Source organism: Pieris brassicae, chromosome 12 (assembly GCF_905147105.1).
Source record: "Pieris brassicae chromosome 12, ilPieBrab1.1, whole genome shotgun sequence".
In the NCBI taxonomy this organism is placed as follows: Eukaryota; Metazoa; Arthropoda; class Insecta; order Lepidoptera; family Pieridae; genus Pieris; species Pieris brassicae.
The window spans coordinates 807,280-828,770 of NC_059676.1; the positions used below are offsets into that span (position 1 = coordinate 807,280).

General features: G+C 33.0%; 1 protein-coding gene across 1 annotated transcript; it reads right to left on the bottom strand.

Moving 5' to 3' along the window:
- Nucleotides 1-92: 92 nt before the first annotated feature.
- Nucleotides 93-19,812, bottom strand: LOC123717296 (serine protease filzig). The gene is made up of 8 exons (XM_045673216.1): nt 19,682-19,812; nt 4,218-6,370; nt 3,642-3,780; nt 3,179-3,365; nt 2,473-2,657; nt 2,119-2,234; nt 1,107-1,226; nt 93-491 (listed from the first exon to the last, which is right to left on the bottom strand). The coding sequence occupies exons 1-8, from the start codon at nt 19,761-19,763 to the stop codon at nt 327-329; spliced, it is 3,147 nt and encodes a 1,048-aa protein (XP_045529172.1). The 5' UTR covers nt 19,764-19,812; the 3' UTR covers nt 93-326.
- Between the last annotated feature and the right edge of the window lie 1,679 nt (nt 19,813-21,491).

The following is a 21,491-nucleotide window of genomic DNA, read 5'->3' on the forward strand; positions in this document are numbered from 1 at the left end:
ATGGACGTTCAAATTTTTAAAATTGATTGACATTACACCGACTCAAATCGAATAACGTTTTGCCTTTATATGTCAAATCACAAAAGCTTCAATCTATTTTAAGTACGTCAAATAGAGAGCTTTAAAATTAATAATTAAGATTTATATTATATGTTGGTTATTCGGTAAATATATCCAATAGATTTTTAGGTCCCAAAAAGTATTTTCCAGACAGGACAAGAATCTCAGATCTTCAAGGGTAATATTGATAGACCATACACGTCGAATACATACAGTTTTTCCACATAAGTAAAGTTTTCACCACATTAATTTCACTTTCTATACAATTATTTAACACCAGTTATGCTCCTAAGCCAGGGTTTGTAAAAGGTGGTCCTCATGTAGACTCCGGGGAGGAAGGGTGCTGCACATTTTATACCATGTGAGACAGTACCGACAAGCTGCCAACGTCCATCTTCGCGTTGCAAAACTAGCGGTCCACCACTATCACCCTGCATAAGACAATTGGATTGAGTGAGTGTAGCTAGAATATATTCTTAAATAAATAATTTTTATTTAAATCTGTGGCCCTACAAACGTCCCAGACGTCTCAGATTTCTATATCTGATCCTTAATCGTTTGTCAATCTAATAGAAAAGTAGGATCTTCCTGTACCTGATACTGACCGTCGACTTTATCAGTTTAAGGCAAGTCTGTTTCCTCACAATGTTTTCCTTCAGCATTTAAGCGAATTTTAAATGCGCACATACAAAATCGATCGAGGTCGGGGATTAAAACTTCGACCTCAGGGATGACAGTTGCACACTAAAGCCACTAGGCCAACACTGCTCTAAAATATTTTTATATCTGAATTTTATCAGCCAATTAACATTTTTTGACATAAATTAATATATAAACGTAAATATTTCCGTCATTACTTTCGGAGACTATTTTGAATATATGTATTTCCGGATTCCCGCTTATTATTATATCGGATACATTTTTTTTTTCAGTAAAATCTCTATATATTATAACTAACTAACTGGCTCTCCTAATGAAATCTAAGCCAGGGCCAAATGCTTTCTGGTTTCTTTATTGAACAGCGACAAAAAGGAAAGCAAACTTACTTCACACGAGTCTTTCTGTCCATTCGCATATCCTGCACAAATGAATGAGTTGAGGATCTTCTTAGCGTGGCCGGCTGTATGGAACATCTCTTGGCAGGCACTGTTCTCTATTACAGGCACCTAGCAAATTAATTTAAAACTATAAGAACTTGTTGACAACAATGCTTGTATAACACGATATATCCTGTGGCTCTAAGGCTTTGTCAACCGCTGTATTCGCTGTATTCTGGGGTATCTACTGGCCCGGGAAGATCTCTAGCGAGCACCTGGAAGCTCTTCCGAAAAACCCCGATTAGGCAGCAGATAAAGCGACGCAAGTTGATATGAATAGGCCCATACACTCTCAAGAGATTCTAATTATATCCCCAAGCAGGCGCTTTATTCCAACCCCTAAGCAAACCTGCGTACTGGTATACAGGTAAAGCGTCATACAGAGCCAGAAAGACTTAGAGCGAAGTCAAATACGAGGCTCAAGACAAAACGCGATAGAATCTCACTGTGGATGCCCTCTGACTCATCCAGGTTTCTTTTTTATTTTTATTAATTTATACCACTCTACTCCCCTGCTAACTATAGCTATGGACACTAGTCCAGAGACTTTTTATCTCACATTTTTTCCAAAAATAAGAACAAGATACATTTAATTTATTTTACTAGTTCGCGGCTACGCGTCGCGAAATACGCCCCGGCTGCATCGGTAATATTTTTATTTACAATATTCATGGGAGAGCCGGGGCGCAATTCCTCGCGAGACCTGCTCGTTCGGTTTTGTTAGCCTCCTTTAAATATTTAATAATCTCATCTAGGGGTTATAAGTCAAGAGCCTTCTGGTTAGCCTTAATAGAAGTTAGCCGACATGGCCGAGTAAAGGCATGTTAAAATCAAGCTCAGGTGCTTCCTTAAATTCGATCCATGACTGATGAATCTTGATTTTGGCAAAAATTTTGTTGTTGAATTGTCGCGTCAGTTTTTTGTCTAGGATACAAAGGAAGACTTTGCAATGCGGCCTCACCTGTACTTCTTGTAGGACAGCTGGTACACCTCCTCCGTATTTAAGACGTCCCCAACCAGTAACAGTTGCTACTCGCCCCGTAACGTCAACGTCGTCTTGAGGCATGCAGATAGGCACTAAACAATAAAAAAAATTTTAAGCGTCATATCATTTATTTTAGAACTTTTTTAGCCTGATATTGAATTTAGCGTATTTAACACATAGTCAATATAAATGGAAAGTTTTGTAGATTAAATAAGCCATTCATAAAAGTGAAAAGTATAATATAATTTGTCGATCTGATACTCAAAATAATTGCTCAACAAACTTGTCAGGCGTTAATTAATGAATACTTCGCTCGTCAAAATTCCGTACCAATATGAGCATCAAATTTAACAGGTGAGTCCAGCTCTAGCAAAGCCAAATCGTTCTCAAATGTCGCAGCATCATACTGCCGGTGAACAATCACTCGTTTCACATTCTTCGCTATAGGTCTGCGTGGCTCAACTTCGCCAGATATGTCATTTTCACCGAACACAGCCACTAGAGAGGCTAGGAATCTGAAATAATTGTTAAGGACTGATTGAAGATATTTGCTATTTGCTGAAAAGATAAAAATTGCAATATAATACGCGGTAATTGTGGTCGTATTTAATTATGTTACGTAATTAATTTTACAACTGTTTATAGTTTATTTAAAAATATTGATAGTTTTAAAATACGATTATTTCAGTTGTTACAATTTATTTTGCATGCTTTGTATTAGAGTTAAGCAGGTTTTGGTGCAATGCCTGGTTGTTAATTATTGTGAGCTAGAAAACTATAATATTACTAATAAAACATTCATACATGTCCTTATATTTGATTTGCCATAAACTCAAACTCAAAATAACTTTATTCATATAGGTCAACAAGGACACTTATAAACGTCAGAAAAGAAGTTAAATTAATTCTAACTTTACATTTACTACCTGTTCGCTCGGGCGTAGAGCGGGCAAGACGTACTGGCAATAAAATCTCCGCCACTATATAATGAAGAGATATTTTTTGTTTTATATAATTTATCTTGTATCATACTTACCCAGGTTGACAATGTGCAGCTGTTGTGACATAGCGGCTAGTAATTAGTACTCCGCCACATTTGTTTTTCGTGAAAAGACCTAGCCAGGTCGACTCTCTGACAAGCACCTGCCACGGCCACTCACCGAAACGAGCGTTCTTTCCACCCACAATACGACCAGACTTTACTAGTGGACGCACCCCACACACTGAAAAATAATAATGCTGTATGAAAATAGATACTTTCAAAACTTACTACTAAACAAAAGTAACTAACTAACCTAAAGTAACTAAACTAAAGTAACAGAAACAGACAGTTATAAAACAAAAAAAAAACCTACTTAGTTCTTATATAAATGTGGATAAATAATAAAAAGATATGACGAGAGAATATGAAAAATCAAAACATTTTTAATGTGTTAATCCACACAATTGTAAATTTACATTTGACTATATGATGTGAATTATTGTTAATATAAACTAACAGTTTTTATCATTGTAGTCAACATTCTGGTCTGCATATAATTCTGTGGTCACATCTTCAGTAGCCTCGGTGACCGTAGTAGTAGGCTGTGTGGTCGTAGTCACTCTTTTGGTTGGGCGCGGCTTTTTTGTAGTCGTTACCTGAAATAATAACGCGGCAAGGACCATGTATGTGTAACCATTTGGTTTTTTGTAGATACTTTTAACAGAAATATAATTTTAATATTGGCTATTATTTTGGCTGAGCACATTTTATAGGCTTACGCTTCTTCTGCGCATTTTATAGTCGCTCGAACGGTGAAGGAAGACATCGAAAGAAAACCGCTTTCGTCCCAAAAATTCAGCGTGTGTTAGGCACAGGCTCACTGATACTTGCCTATTAGATTGACAATTGACCATAAAACAATTATAGAAATCTGAGGCCCAGACCTAAACTGGTGGTAGTGCCAATGATTTATTTTATGTTACCTATAATTTTAGTAACGTAACACTTGTTAAGATTTATATCATTCTAGTCGGTAATAGAGTATTGATATTGTGTATATTAGACTATGTTGTGATTGGTTTTGTAAGCTTACCGGTTTTTTAGTAGAAGTAGTAGTAGTTGTTGTAGGCGTTGTGGTAGGTACAGGTGTAGTTGTTGTCGGTCGCCTGGCAGCCGTTGTCAATTTGACGGGCCTTTTAGTCGTTCTTACTGGGGGCCGCTTAGTGGTCGTTAGTCGTAAAGGCTTTTTAGTAGTTGGCTTTCTAGTTGCGGGAGTACGCCGTGGGGGCTTTGTAGTCGTCCTAGTTATATTCGGCTTCTTATCTAATATAACAATATCGTGAAGTTCCTGGAAAGTACCTTGCAAACTTCCAACGATTTTGTTCACAAAAAGATTCATTTTCTCATTTAATTTTTCATCCTCCTGCCATGATGGGGTTGAGAAATCTACGTCTATATCTAATTCGTTGTCAATCATTGATATGCTAGTATTAAATACTGATGGATTCGATCCAGTTGCATTGAGCATTGGATTTCTTACAGGTGGGAAGTTGATTAGGTCATCATTGGACGTCTGTTGTTCTGTCTTAAATGTTGTACTATCTGCATATAGTTCATAATTTGGTGTTGATGGACCTGGTTTAGTACCAGCGCGTATTGGGTAAGGTGTTGTTGGCGAAGGTTTTGGAGTTATAACAACAGTTGGTGAAGATGGCTTATCATAAGAGGGCTTACCAACAAATATGTTATTTGTCGATTCGATATGATTGTTAACGGTAATTTGACTCACTGGCTTCTTATACGGTTCTTGGGATATTTCAATAAATTGTGTCTCTTGAGAAGTAGATTCTGGTTTCGGAGTTTGAAAATTGTTTAATACAATTACAGTAGGTGTTGCACTGGAAAAATTATCAATAGAAGTGTCGTACGTTTCTATATCATTCGACGGTGTAACTGGCCGTCTCAAGGGTTTCGATCCTGTCACGTAGCTCGTAGATGGGGGCTTTTTTGAAGTAGTTGGTCGTTTAGTTGTTGTTGAGCTGACATAACTGAAAGTTGTTACTGTTTGGCCAAATTCACTTGGATCTGTGGGGTATTTATTAAATGCTTCAATCGCTTCACTAGTAGATTGATTTGGTTTATACACGGGCTTACTTGAAGGTCTTTCTTCATGTGGAATGCTATTTGGAGTAGTATATGATGGCTTTTTAGTAAACGGCTTTTGAGAGTAACCTGTAGTACTTGAATGAGGTTTGATTGAGGACGGTTTTAATGTAACGTAATGTCCTGTAGACAGATAATAATTAGGATAACCACTGCTATATGTTACAGGCGTAACTGTTGGGCTAGGTGATGATTTTGTCTCCATCACGTCTAAGCTAGAAGGTGAACTAACATCTTCTTTCATACTAGGAGTACTTTCGTTCAGCATTTGAATAATACTATCGATAGACACCAGCTCGGGATGTTTTTCAGTTTCTTTTGTAATAGTTGACACTTGAACATAGTTTTCAGTTGTGCTGGTAGTTTTAATTGGCTTAGGCTTGAAGACTGGTTTAAATACTGGCCGGTGTGTAGACACAACTATCGATGGTGATGAGGGAGACGTAGATATAGGAGACTTTGTAGGTTTTGTCTGCATTGAGGATATTTGCACGTTAAAGTCTGAGGGTCGCGCGATATCGTCTACTTGACTTCCATTTTTGTGGAACAAAACTGTATCTGCTGCATTATGATCTATAGTGCTATGTGTATACAGGTTATCCGGTTTCGGTTTTATGTATATAAAGTTATCCTTAGGTGGTGTGCTTAGTAAAGAATTAGTAATTTGACTGAAGCCATCTGAAATTATTTGTGCCTCTGTACTGAGATCCTGCTCAGCCTTCATTGTTGATGTAACTACGCTCGGCTTATACCCAGGTGTTATAACTGGTTTAAAGCTGTTATGCCAAGCACTAAGTTGCTCTCCATCATAATCATCAGTTTCTGTCTCCGGATCAGGGTAATCCAAATAGCTCGTCATTACAACACCCGGACCTTTCGGAATGTGAGACTGGCTATCTGATTTAAGTTGACAACAAGCACCAAATAGGAAACCATCCATACATGAGCCTACAACTTCTCCTCCACGTCTTACACATTCGTGGTTGAACATGCATATTGTGTGTCCTCTGTTATATTTTGCCGCTCGGCTTGCCTTGCAGTGAGACGGTGTTATTCTATAGCCACCAAAAAGTTTTCTCCCCTCTGGAACAAAGACATTTTATGTTATAGATGTAGAAATAAATCATCATCAACAATACTTTTTACGGTCATAAATCCTAATACATTTGAGTTTTACCAGAAAACAGAAAAACACACATTAATAAAATATATTTTTTTATCAATAATTAAACAAATTACTACATCTTAGTTATAAGGTGATATATTACTTAGATTAAGGAAAAATATATTTAAATAAAATCATAATTATTAAACTTATAACGCGACCAAACCGTCAGAATGCGGTCAACGAATTCTAGCTATGCACCAGTAGAATTTTATTTGTACAAGCACAATTAACTCTAACATGAAGAAGCATCGAATTGATATGTTATACCCATTTAACAATGATATCGGACACTGTCCAACACAAACAAAATCTATGAAACAGACGCAAAAATGTCCCATGCCCTATTGAAAATCTTACATATATTTTGAAAATCCAACATGAATGTTGCACATATTATGATCATTAAATTATTTGATACTTTTCAATGTCTAATTTCTATCTTGAGTCTAAATGTCGTCTCTAAAATATGTTAACTTCGACTGAAAAAATAATTTGACAACTCCTTAGCTATTTAGACCAAATAAGTCAAACTATTTTTTTATATTTTTTTTTCTGTTCCTGACACACGCCATCGCGTTAAGTGGGCAGAAACATCCACAGTGAACGGCTGTGATTCGCACGGTGAACATACGACCTAAGGTTTTAAAGTAACTCGCGCAAGCCACTATGCTATTTAGAAGCATAAAAATTAAATTTCATACAGAAACATGGCACCGCCATATTTGACAGGGACAATAATTGAACCACTTTGCAAAGTAAATATACGAATTAGTGCAGACGTAATAAGTTATTTTTGACGGCACATAATCATGCACTGTGAAAAATGTAAATTGCATGCAATTTTGAATCGCTTACACTAAAACATTTCATGTTTTCGGTGAAAACTTGTTTAAGAAAGTTTGGTGACGAGTTTAACTTTCTTATCAAGATATTTTGTCCAAGGGAAATTATTTAGTTAATCGCGAAACTACATAAAATACTCGTTTTTTATTTTGCAGGATACTTTATGTATTTAAATTACAAAGATAAAATTCAAAAAATAAGTAGAGTATATATAATATAATAATATAATTTTATTCATATAGGTTTAATATTATATTTATCCATTTTTTATTGAGGGGAATGCATTTTCGCACAGAGTGTGGGACTAGCTCTAAAAGCCCTACCCCTAAACCCCGCATAAGCATTCTACCAAGAGCAACCGTCTTCCATTACATTGACAACGCCTTAGAAGTCTTTACGGTAGGGTTGCAATATCTTGCACCCAACACGTGATTCGCCAGCATGTTCTCGCTCGCACATACGAGGTAATGTGGTACTTCGTCACATATATTTATCCTAGGACTAAAATATATATGTATAAATATTAACCCTTAGCCTAAATGGCCTAGCTTAAGTTATATCAAATAAATCTATTTTCACAGTCCATTTACCATAACAATACGCAGTTTGAGAAATACACTGAAAGTTATTATAATTTATATACATAATAAATAGTAAAAATATAGTTCGTTTGTCTCAAGGTATAAAATGTCTGAACGTTGAACTGAAAAAAAGAAAAAACTTTATTATACATAGTAAACCAGGATGTTTAGTTCAAAGAATCATCGTGGCATTGGGATTCCCTGTATCGTGCCCAGCTAGTCCCTACATTTGACATGATAACGGTACTTGACAATAATCTTTAACATAACACTTAAATTTTATAAGCAAACTGTTGTTGTACAATACGAATATTTTCCGTTTCAGCATAGAACAGGTGATGAACAGAACAGAGATGTTGTTTATGATCATTATTGAATGTATTTTGTTAGTTATATCGTTCTTTCGTTCGTTCGTAAGTGAACATTTTGTTTTTAAGAAAGTGGCTAAAGATTAACTGAAGGAGAAAAGGTGTCGGGCGAAGAAAGTACGAAAGTGCTAAACATAATAAACAATTGTGATTACGTAAGCACAGTTGATTAAACATTTGTCGTGCGTTTTCCGGTAAATAGTAATAATGTAATTTCATTGGTTACAGCGAATCCATTAAATTGTCCGGTCCGCTTTCACTGATATTACAATTTCTATTCTCACCAAACTAATCGAAAATATTGTTTGAGGAAAATAGTAATATGAAAGTTCAATGATTGAATTTTCATAACAAATGGTTGTTTATTAAGTTTAAGTGTAACAATTATTAAAAGTTTCAATGGTATCTGTTCTAAGTTTAAGCTCAAAACAACTTCGCAATGTTTATTCTATGTTTTGAGATAACATACATTTTTAAATAAAGAGAGATATATATATATATATATATATATATAATATCGTTAAATTAAGAAACGAAGAAAGAAATAGAACTTATTTAAGTGTACGACCAACCAGGCTCCAGAAGATAAACCACTCCTTATATGGAAATTGTATTTGTTTTTACAACAAACTCCCAAGCGACATTAGAGAATTGTCACTAAATAAATTTAAAGCCGTCCTCGAACGTAAATTAATCAATATTTTTTTTTTATGAATGTTTAAATGATCCTAATCCTTGCGATTGATTTGCTCTAGTTCAAACAATTTGTATGACTCAATACTTGGCGATTAAAAAGAGTGGCGGAAAGTTTCTTGCCAGTTCTTCTTACCCGCTCTACGCCCTTGACTTGCGACCTGATAGTAAATGTAAATTTACAATTAATTTAACTTCTTTTTGACTTCGTTAGTTTGAGTTGAGAAGTGATGCATGTACTTGAGTGAATTCAGCCATATTGTTCAGTCAGTGTTTAATTCAAAATTCGTATCCTTTCACCGCCCCAATTCAATCGAAAGTGGTTCGGTTGCAAAGTGAACCACGTTTAGCATTCTGGCCGTGAGACATCCTGTCCGCGACCTTTAAGAATTCTTGATGAAACATTTCCTATTTTATCTTTGAGTTTTCACAAGCGTAATCTTAAAAACAGTTTCTCCTAGTTTTGATAACATGAAACAATATAATCATTTTAATTTGTCTTAGAAATACAATTGAGTAAATTATTTTGAGCGATTTTAATAGTGATTGAGTTCATTTGATCATATATGTGTTTAAACTAATAAATATATAAATGATTCAATAAATCATGGTCTATAGCTCCCAACAGCAATAGCAATAGTTATCACGAATTCACTTTTGAGATTTAGATTAGATAGATAGATATTGCATAAATAAAAATAAAAATATTTATTATGGAATATAAGATACAGGTATCACTCATTCCACGTCATTAAATTTGTATCGGTAGAAATTCCTACTCATTGGCAAAGAAGACAGAGGATGCAGGCCGAGAGAAAAAGCCGGCGTAAACAACTCTCGGTACTCTTTAACATAGCAAATCATCAAACAACACATATTTTAAAACAACTTTTATAAACTAGTTCTCATACAAAAATATCAGGATATAATTCACTATTGAAAGTTATATAATACAATCGAAGATGTATGTTAATTACAATACAATTAGTAAGGAGTGACCAAGTTTACAAAACGTGGACATAAAAGTCTCTGACGGCACGACATCTAAATATGATTAGTACATGACGTCAAGTGAACAGGCACTAATTAAAGATCTAAGTTGACGCCTGGTAGATAGAACTGGTGACCAGAGATGCTGCTTTCCTCGCTCAACGAATAAGTATCGCAATACAGTGAGGAAATGCTGCCAGCGTTAAAGGTATGCCACAAGGACTTAACTTTTTAAAAATCTATTTACTATTAACTGTTTACTTAGCCGTCAGCTATGTGAACAAAGGTTTTTATTTTTTTATGGTTATTCTTGCTTATATTGATATTAGAAAGATGATCTAGATTTGGGGAGGTCTAACAATTTGGTAGCTTTAGGTTATTATTACTATTACTATGTAGGTTAAGAATATTGTAAATATCGTATATTTGTGTATTAGTAATAGAAATATTAGTTTTTCTTTTTATAACACTTCAAAACTTTTTTAAGATTACCAGATTTTCTATTTCTCCTAACTATAAATGGTATATTTATGTTAATGCCTAACTGTTGCTTCATCCTTGGGTTAAGAAATTAGGAGAAAGTAGATGGAGACATCCGACTCATACAAATTAGGATCTCTTTAAGTAGATTAATTCTTTGTACAAATATATATATCTAGAGGTCCACGTCTGTGCCACTTTCACCAGAATTTAGACCTCTGAACCTCAACTATCATTGTATCATGTAATAATGGTACTAAGCTCATGTTGCACCCTCCCTCGCGAGGGGTCTGTTTAGGCCCATTCGTGGTGTATGCCTCCTTCAGGTGGTGTGTTGGCTGGCACTTTGCTAAGACATGGCGATACGGCTGCGGTTAGCCCTTGATGAGGCCTGCAGCGTGCGAGGAGACAAATGCCTCGACTTGACCTTGACGACGGTAATAATGGTATTTAATTTATTTATTACTTTCTTTTAAATTCACGTGAATAGAATATCTGTGCATTATCAATCCAAATTGAAATCGAACTAAAATTTAGTATTTTCAAGGAAACTTGACACTTTCCTTATTGATTTGGTGTATTGTAGCAGTTGACCCAATATGGTAGTAATCCTGGCCCTGGATTAGGCTGCCCGAAACAATGTTTCAGGTCTCCCAAAATGAAACAAACGAAGATACGGATAGGGTGGCCATTAATGGTTGTGGGACTTCAACAATATTTCTACACTATAATAGAGACCGGTGTAACATCAATTAGTCACACTAAAAGTGAATTTTCCAATTTTTGGTTCTGACATAAGTATTCGCGGAAGAGAAAGTTTCTGTAACAATTACGTGTTATTATTTTTAGTCATGCAAATGTCTGAGTCATTGGCCGATTACCGAAGCTTTATGAAACTGAAATTCTTGTAATGAAACAATTAGTTTTATTTTGATCTCAATCCATGATAGTCAAGAACTATGTCTACGCAGCTAAGTTTAGCGCGCTTTAAATTTGATCAGTCCATCACCAGCTTTTATCCCTTCGCCTGCACCACCAGTCTCTCTTCTAAGTCCTTTCCATCATGACTGACTTTAGCGAGTTTTAGATTTTTTTTATTCCTCGCCATAGTTCCACGAGCTTCAATCCCTTCGCCTGCACCACTAGTTTCTGTTTACAGTCATGATTCATGACCAAAGTAATAATTAGACTTTGAACCTTGTAAGATGGACATCACACCATATCTACTAGTATGTATGTGTGTCGCAGCGGAATTTCCTGGATTTTAGAAGCTAAGGCATCCCGCGTACATCTAACTTCAGTGTGAAAAGCTAAGTAAACCGGCTACTTTTCCAATAAGGTTAATATTACTGTTAAACGTACATATTCCTTTTATGTATGTAAGATCATTGACTGATAGAAATAAAAACGTTAATATAGGAAGGAAGACTATGTTAATTATTTAAAGATATTTTAGTTCATATGTTATTTCCGTTGATTCGTTGAAGTGGTCCGACTTCCGAGTTTTAATCTAATACTTTTTGTTTCTCGAAGATTTGAATTCAGAACATCGACAATACGTAGAACAAACATGTGTTCTAATTAAGCCATAGAGGCGATTTAATGAAAGTTACCTTTGAAAGCCATAAACTTTTTCTCGCTTCTCTCTATGCAATGGGAATATTGGTACACGGAAGTACAATAGAGATATTCTTGAAAGATGCTAATTTACTGTGAAACGTTGTGATAATTGAATTGTAACCGATTTCAAAGATACGGTTTCTTTTATTTACAAGTCTATAAAAAATTATATTATTATTTTTAATAGATCTAAACAAGTGACTTCATAGTATTTTTTATTCATTTGAATAGAATGGGCATCCAACCCAAGCTATGAAAATTAAGTGTAAAATCAAATAAGTCGCCAATATAAATATAAATCTTAAATGAAAAATCCTTTTTCCCCGTGATTTTTTTTTGTAGGGTGGTAAATCTACAGTTTGCATACGTATTCTGCCACACAATAGCGTGCAAATTTGTCTTAAAAGGCATATTAAATAAAAATATCATTATAATTTTTATTTGTAGCGATAAAATATCATAGTATTAACATAAATTATTACGTTATCAAATTAATATGCATTATGATGTTTCACGCAAATAATTATTTGAAGAATAATATTTTTTTCCAAAAGTAGTACATTAAACGATTTTTACAAAACTCTAGTAGGAATATCTTTTAATGTTTTTGGTAAATCTTCATTGCAATACAAAGAGTTTTTCCTATCCAAGATTAATTTTTAGCACAGCCTAATATATATATAAATAAAAATGACTCGCAAAAGTTGAAACCGGCTGGACCCCTTCGAGTATTTATTCCTTAAACTCGGAGGAACAGGGTTATTTAGAGAAAAAATAAAAAACTATAAAGTATGCAAGCCGTATGAACAAACACTCATTATATAATAATCAAATTTGTTTTTGTTAGAATTACATTTATTAATTATATGAAAAAAATTACTAAGTATTGAGAATAGGCATATAACTATAATATCAGAAACTTGAAAGTTTAGTACAATTGTTCGTTAATAAAAGAATTATAGGGTAAAATCTCCGTTATCAGTAAGTTACACTTCTCAGTAATATTTTGAGGTTAATTTTTACTTTTTCTTACTGTTATTTGTTTCTATGAATAAGATAATCATCTTGTAAACTAGTTTAAACACTTCTCACGGTGTGGTTTAATTTAATACAGGTTAATTTTAATCTCAGGTTCTATATTTAACCTTTATTAAAATCTCGTCGTTGAGTATCATGAAGAGGTTTGTTTTTCTTTATTTATATAGTTTTGGACTATTTTTTTTTTGTTTATTATATTTAATCCGTTCAGCCGTTTCATGGTAGAATTATATTCCCTGCACTATAATATGATGTTTGCAGTAGTGTACCAAAAATAAAATAAGTGTAATATATGATTTGAAAAAAATTTATTATAAAAAATTTGACAGCTATACTCGGATAATTATTTTTCTGTGTATGAGCCTAGAAGTCGTTTTTAATCTATAGACAAATAACAGACGTAAACATCGATAAAGTATAATTAGATTGTTAATTAATATTTTAATATACCCAAAGATATTTTTTATATATTTTTGAAGTGAAACTTCTGTATCGGCGTTGAAAAAAAATTACCGTCACATATTGGGTTACGCGTCACATTTTTCCATTATGCGCCATCTTTTTATTGTCACTACCACAGTTGATTCGTAGAGATTCAAAGCCATTAATAATGATAACAATGAATAATATAGAATAATAACCGTTATAATTCTATTACAATTAATGAAATTCTGTAAAAATCTTAGTAGTAAGTAATATGGTAAAATGAAATAATTGTATTATTTGTCTGTCTGAATGCATTTTGCGAAAAATAAGGTCATAAAACGTTTCACTTCTTACGTGTTTACACAAGTGCTCGCACACACTTTTCTTATAAAAACTACATGCAGGGGTAGATTTAGATACACTTACCGTTTTCCGTTTTTATAACAGAGGATTAAAATGATTGGAATTGTTTTTATTCAGAACTATCACAATATATCAATTAAACCGTGTGAATAGCTAGACAGTGTCTAGAGTTTTATAAAAGCTCTTGAAAAATAGCCAGTTAAATAGCTGTCTCTAACCACAATATTATGATAAATTACCAGTGGCGGATGGAGCCTAGGGCGGTAGATATTTAGGGCGGCGAATTTTGGAGTCTGAAATTATTTTTCTACCTCATAGTAATCAAACAGATTTTAATGTTCTACAGATAGAAGTTTGCGAATAATTTTGTCGATTACTTTACCCTCTGGTGTAGCAAAATTCGTTATTCTAGTGTAAAACAGCTGGCCCCTAACCAGTAATCTACTTCTGTACTCAGCTCACTCTTTGAAAAGAGTGAAATTGCTGAAAATGTTTTTTCCTCATCTTTCTTCACCCTCTCAACCTATACATGTTAGTCATACTGGTGGGAGGCAGCAAATTGTACATTAAATTGTAAATGATCTAGGAAATGACAATTGTAGAGACAACAGCGGCACAAACTTTACAGCCAAACTTTGTAAATCCTCCACTGTACATTTCTGACCCAATTTTTACATATAAGTATACTTCTAGATAAATTCAATAGGTACATTTTCAACGAGGGTTCAAAAAAGAAATTTAATGTATGAATAGATAATTTTCAATAATAGCTTAGCATACCGTAACGAGACAGGCACGCGTTTCTAGCATGCTCTATTTATCATCTAGATATGCTTCCGTTTTAATATCTAGATGATATAACATATATTTATAGTTCCTCTTAAGAATCGGAAAGAGAAAATCGGATGAAATATGCAATTCAAAACACTTTACTTATTATATCACAAAAATGCACACTATCCTTATATATATATATATATATATATATGTGTGTGTAGAAAAAAATAATATATATATATATACTACATATTAAATACATAAGATACACAATATCGCTACTGTGAACCTCACTCTGCGAACATCATCCAGTAAGCGCAACGTTAAGGGGGATTTGTGTAACAGACTGGTTTTGGCCCATGGCAAATAACCTAGACCTTCGCCGTCGCACTAATCCTCTAGGTACAAAGCAACCGAGTTCCTAGAGCACACTTGGATTGCTCATAGACCCCCCCAAGTAGATAGTAGGCCAACTGTAACCTCGTGTTACTAATTTATTCCACTAACCCTAAGACGAATGTTGGAATTTAATATTTGAATTGAACTTGAATATAAGGATATATAAGTTGAATTTGTCTTGCTACATCAGTTCCACCAAAAATGGTTGGGTGTATTAATTCATACGCTGTTTTAATTAGTCTTACCTTTCACATATATATTTTAAAATCCAATGCAATTAAAGGTTAATTGTACATTATATCATAACACTCTGTTATTTAATTTAATTTCCAATTTAACAGATTATGTGGAAATAAGATCTTCGTGACAAACTAAAGTAAAACTGCTATATTATTTTATTGCTTCAATGTTATGTTAACTGTAAATTAACACTGTGTCAGTTTTAAAAAGTTAAGGTAAACTGTTGCATTTTAATGATAAACCAATGTTGTATTTTGATGTTTGGTGCCAATACCATATTTGTAAAGAAAGTAGGTTTACTTTTTATCTAACTATTTTAAAGTTTCATTTTATGATAAATTCCCGCTAGGTTAGCCAATCGCAATATATGTCCAATTATTCATAAAAAATAAATCAGTTTGATACCGTTTTCATGAAAGTGCAAAGAGAACATTTAACGAAAGAAAACATTGGTTAAAATAGTGTAATAGGACTAATTTCGATCATATTATATTTAACATCTTTTTGGTTTTATTCATAAAAGTATTTTTTCTGTAATTTATTGTGTTGACACAAAAATTCTTTTTTTTCAGTAACAGTATGATACATATCTTTTGAGCGATATTGATTATGTTAACGGTTTTAAATAAATTAATATATACACAATAATCTTTACAAAATCATCAATATTAAAAAGTCAGATGGAGAAATATCGAATTTCAGTAAATGACTGAACTCTCATAAATATTTTCATATAAATGAATCTCTGCAATTTTGTTCCGATAAATTTTAGATCGTGTAACTTTGTATTTAATAAAAATCATCGCAAATATGTTACAAGTGCCGGCATTAATCATCATGCACTATTTAACTAATAACCGCTAACTATCAGTTAGAATGTTTAATAAAATTGAAAATATAATTAGCGTCGGCTTCGGTACAGTTTTGCGATAACATCTGAAGATAAACGCTTAATTATAGATAAGATAAATTAATAATTTTCAATGAAAAATCTTTGAAAGCACAATTTCAGGTCTGGATAATGGGTAAGTTTCTACAAAAATGTTTCCGTGTGTTGGAAATTATATACAAACCAAAAAGATTGTGAAAGATATTCACACTAAATCTGACCTAAATTGTCAACCCAAGAGAGTTTGTCTAAGGTATTAAACGTTTAACCACTGAGCCATATTACACACAAAGCTAATCAAGGAAAATATTCAGAGTTACATTGGTTTCTATTTAAAAACCGTTTAATTGTTATAATTCTTTAACTACTGGTTCAAATTTAATGACATTTGAAACATACCATGTTTATACAATTCCTGCTTGGTAACTAAGAATTCAGGTTTCCTTTTTTATCCACAACGAAGTTAAAGGAGGTCTAAATGAGGCCTGAACTGCTTCGAGAAAAGGATGCAGGCTTTGCTTTTTCGCTTAACTTGGCCGCACTGACGTGCCCCCAGATGAGATAACGTTAAGTAACCACTGAATCATCGTGAAGAAAACTCAATATATAACAAATTATAAAATATAAAAAACTGCAACTTATTAGAACTAAAACTGGTACTCTGAAGAACTGTGAAAATAATCTCTTGAAGCTTGAATACGGTAATATTAACCGTTACAAATTATCACTACTTATAATAAATACTAAACGACGATTTTGTGATTTGCATAAAAACACAATGCCTAAAAGGCGTCTCTCAATAATACATAACGTTAGTACACTAAGAAACCTTAACCTAGAGAAGCACATTTCTACTTTAACACAGTTTTCACTTTCAGTGACCCGCGTTTCCTTTCAACATCATCTTTTTGTCTTGAAGTGTTTTACACATCGCGAATTAGTTATATATAATTTGGTTTTTTCGAGTAAAAACTTTTTGCGCATTGATCACAGACTATCAAATCAAAGATGGTAAAAAATATAAATATTAAATTAACTTAAATTTGCTTAACTTATAATATACCCCACAGACATTCGCGAATGTCACATTTTTTTTCTATCTACAGCAATAGATTTATTGTCTTGGGGTGTTAATGTTCGAAATATCATTTGTTTTTTTTTTCGAGTAAAAACTTTTTGCGGTAAATTAATACGTAAAATTTGGTATTTAATGTAAACAATGCCACGATCTACAAACTGTAGCTTGGTAAGCCCTTGTAAGGTACAATGCATGCTTATCTGGTCGTAATGTTATTTTAATGATCCCACAGTTAATCTTTTGTCTCGTCCTTATAACGGGATATTTCGAGTACACGAAAATACTTTGTAACTTTAACAAGGTAATTAATTTTTTATGTCAGTATCTGTCTTGCTTATTAATTTTTGATAAACATTAACAATAAAAATTATTTTATGTGTTACGTATTTACGTAAAATATATTTTTATATCGCAAATATATATATTTTTTAATTTAAACTATCGAGGAATATGCTTATGAAGTACCGAGAATATACATACATACACACACCCTACTTCCACACCATCACACAACACCCGAATTAGGTATTACTTAGTTAAATGCATTTAATTTTTTATAGATATTTATTTAGCCATTTTCCACCTTTGATTATCTATATCTATCTTTACTATAATTGTTTTTTGTTTTATATCATTTTAGAGTAGGATTAAGTAAACATATTATTAGTATATAAAAATACTAATAAAATATCAGTGTACTACATTTAACCGCAGAAGTGTACAATTAGCACATATAACCACACATACACCGGTCAAATGACATGGTTCACTTACTGATAATAAGTGTTATAAAGTAAGGAATCCTTCCTGCAACATACTGTGAAAGTAAGTGGCATTTTTGTCTTTGATGAATTGTATACGAGTAGATATCGGTGTTATATATCTGGTACTCATCATTATTTTGATAAATTAGATTTAAATGGTGTCACCTTTGGCAGGAAGACAAATTTGTCATATATTAAATAGTGACATAATTTTTTATACAATTAAAACCAACTCGTACTGTAAAGGCAAATATGGTATATGTTTTAAAATTCACACCGATGTGGGCCAAAGAAAGCTTCATAAAATTGCTACCTACCCATTGGATGACATAGAGAACGTTTATATTTTTCAGAAGAACAATTCTTCCTCTTAATATGACTCAAACATAGCGATTAAAAAGAGTGACAAAGAGTGTCTTGTCAGTTCCCCTTGCACAGCTTGCAAACTGGTAGTAAATGTAAAATTAGAATCAATTCAACATCTTTTCTGTTGACGTTCTCAAGTGTACTTGGTACCTATGAATAAAGTCATTTTGAGTTTTAGTAAGTTTGAGTTATAAGTAATTGGACACTCATTTATAGTAATTTAAAATAGTTTTAAATTATTAGCGTTAAGTTGAGATGTTAAACAATATCTTTCAGAAAGAGTTTACAAAAAAAAAACTCAGATTGAAACCTTAAAACTATTATAGGTGATTTTTCGTATAGCTTAACCGTTATGAAAAAACCTCACGATTGGTTAACACCGGTTTTTAGCGACTGCGCTGATTTCGCTTAATTAGCTCAAAACAGTTTAAGTTCAATGACCTTTATAATGAGACTGAAGTTCATGAAATATTGATTTGTGCGTATCTTATTAGCGTAAAGTTTTTAACTGGTGAATGTAAATTGAATTTATCATGTTAACACGAAGTTACTTTTCTTTATTCTCGATGTTTTTTTTTTCAGATGAAGCGGGAAATTTAACCAAACATTTAGGGATTATTACAAAAGACTCATACTAATGAAACAGAAGAGAGGAGAAAGAAAATATACTACTCAATAAACATAGAAGAACTTAATCATGATGAATTATGAGTAAACACGTAACAAATCATTTTATGTACTTTAGTTTGCAATAGTTTTATTTTTAACAGTTTATTTTAAAAAATAATACAAAATAAAAGGAAGTATTTGTTAAGTTTGTTGGAACACAGCTCTACCTTAAAACAGCTCCAATTTTTTTCTACATATTATCGTCACTTTGGTGGTGGTGGTCTCTTTAACCCCATAGAGATGAATTAAAACATCATGATTTGTGGAATGAAAAAAGGTTGGCTTCAATCTAATCTAACCTAATTTAATTCACTAGGAAATGAGACAATGTCATTTACATCATGGTACATGCGTAAATCAGTTTTTCAAGGGGTCCAAAGCCTTTTTAATATTACTTGAGAGTCTACATACAAGGTGTAAAGAACGATAGAAAAAATGTGTGTGACTAGACAAATTTAGCAAATATATTGTTAAACTGTATTGCAAATAATAACGTAAATCTGTAAGTTTCATATGAAAAAGCTCAACGCGCGGGCAGCTCTGTAATAATTAGTAATTTTTTTTTTGAATTATTTTCTAATATAATTAAATTTCTGTATACAAAATACAGTACATTAGGTCGGACCCTAAATTAATAAATACCTCTATCAAACTCCTGCGCAGCCCCAAAAGAATTCAAAACAACGAACACTAAACACACCCTCACACACACACGCGCTGTCATTTTGACAGTTATCTTAATTTTCACTCAAAGCGACCATGCATATTTTACTTTTTTATTTTTACGCCGGCATAACTCCGACATGTCACAGGTCTGACGTCTACACTCAGTCACAACTTTAAGCCTACTAGCCGACTGACCAACTTAAACATTGTAAAGAAACACATATTACTGCATATCATTACAATAAAAACGTCTTCTGAACGATGCTAATCATTCGAAATCAAACTTTACTCGTCAGTAATAGAGGTGATATTGGCGTGTTGATGCGTGGGAAAAATAACCTTACACTGTAGTAAGAAAAGTCGCTAAACAAGTGAACGGTGAAATGAGAAATTGTGAGACCGATAGTGACAGAAGGAGATAGATAGACATTTCTTTTATCGGCCACTGTGTGTTTGAAGTATTGACTATTTATTTAATTAGTTAAAGTACATATTTAAGTAACCAACTTTGTATTGAACCAACCTTGAAGACAATAAAATGCAATTACACTGATTTAGATAAGAAAGTTGAAAGCGTCCGAATGATATATGTTAATTCATAAGAAAAACTTGAAACAACTGTTGTTCGTCAAGAATCAAACTTAGACTTTATTCAAAAATGGTGTCAAAACTACAGGTAACCGAAATTGTTTTAAACCTCCATAAATTAAAATGTACTATAATATAATAGTTATATACTTAATTATGAAATTATAAAGCTATATTTCCTGTGATCGGTTTTTATAATGTAAAGAGGTTATGTTCATGGTTTCAGTAGTTAACATCTTAAACACCGGATGGTTCTCACTTTTTTCAAATGAAACATTTATGACATAATTTATTAAAAATGTCCCACTTTTTGTCCCGTTTTTATTACAGTGAACTCTTTACGTAAGAAAGGGATGAAAACAACGGGAAATTATATCTGTAAACCACTATAAAATAATTTAATTAATACATATCTGTGGACGTAAGTTTTTTTTGAACATTAATTAATTAATTAAAATAAATCTAATTTGTTCAATGCATGTTTTACATCTACTCCTCAAAAGAAATTAAAAAGGCACATTATATTATATTAGAACATATTTTTGTATAATTTTCAATTAAATTAACGGTTACATTAAATTTCTTGGCTGGTTAAATATATCTTAAATTACAAAATGCTACCCTCATGATAACAATCGGTCATCGAAATGAAGCTTTCGCTGAAGGTTACAAAGTTTCTAGTGATGTCGGTCGATAACTTCGATATTAAAATAAAATAAAATAATATACAGGGGCTACTTAATGAATTTTAATGAACTTCGCAGTAGCCCAGCAGACGCTCATGTCAGAGAGATGGATTATGGAAAACTGTTACCGCGTCTCCAGTCCATGGGGTCCCATCCCAGGGGTCCATTGTAGCTCCCCGTGTCACTTTTAAAAGTTGCCCCGGCGTGATGTCCCAACAATAAAAAAGAACAGGGATCCCAGGGCTGGTGCTCTCCTCAACGAATAAGTATCGAAATACAGCGTGGAATTGCCAGTAGGTATTAAAGGTAGACGCCCTTTTTCATTATTATGCTATGTAGATTAAGAATGTTGTTTATACTTGTGTGTTGAATGATGACATTAAAATAAATTAAAAAATATATGGGTCAAAGAAGGCATGATTTAGTTTATCTGCGATACTAGAAAAATCTCTACGATGTTTGGTACTGTCAATCAAGCTCCTATAAATCTGTATTATCTATTTATAAGTCCT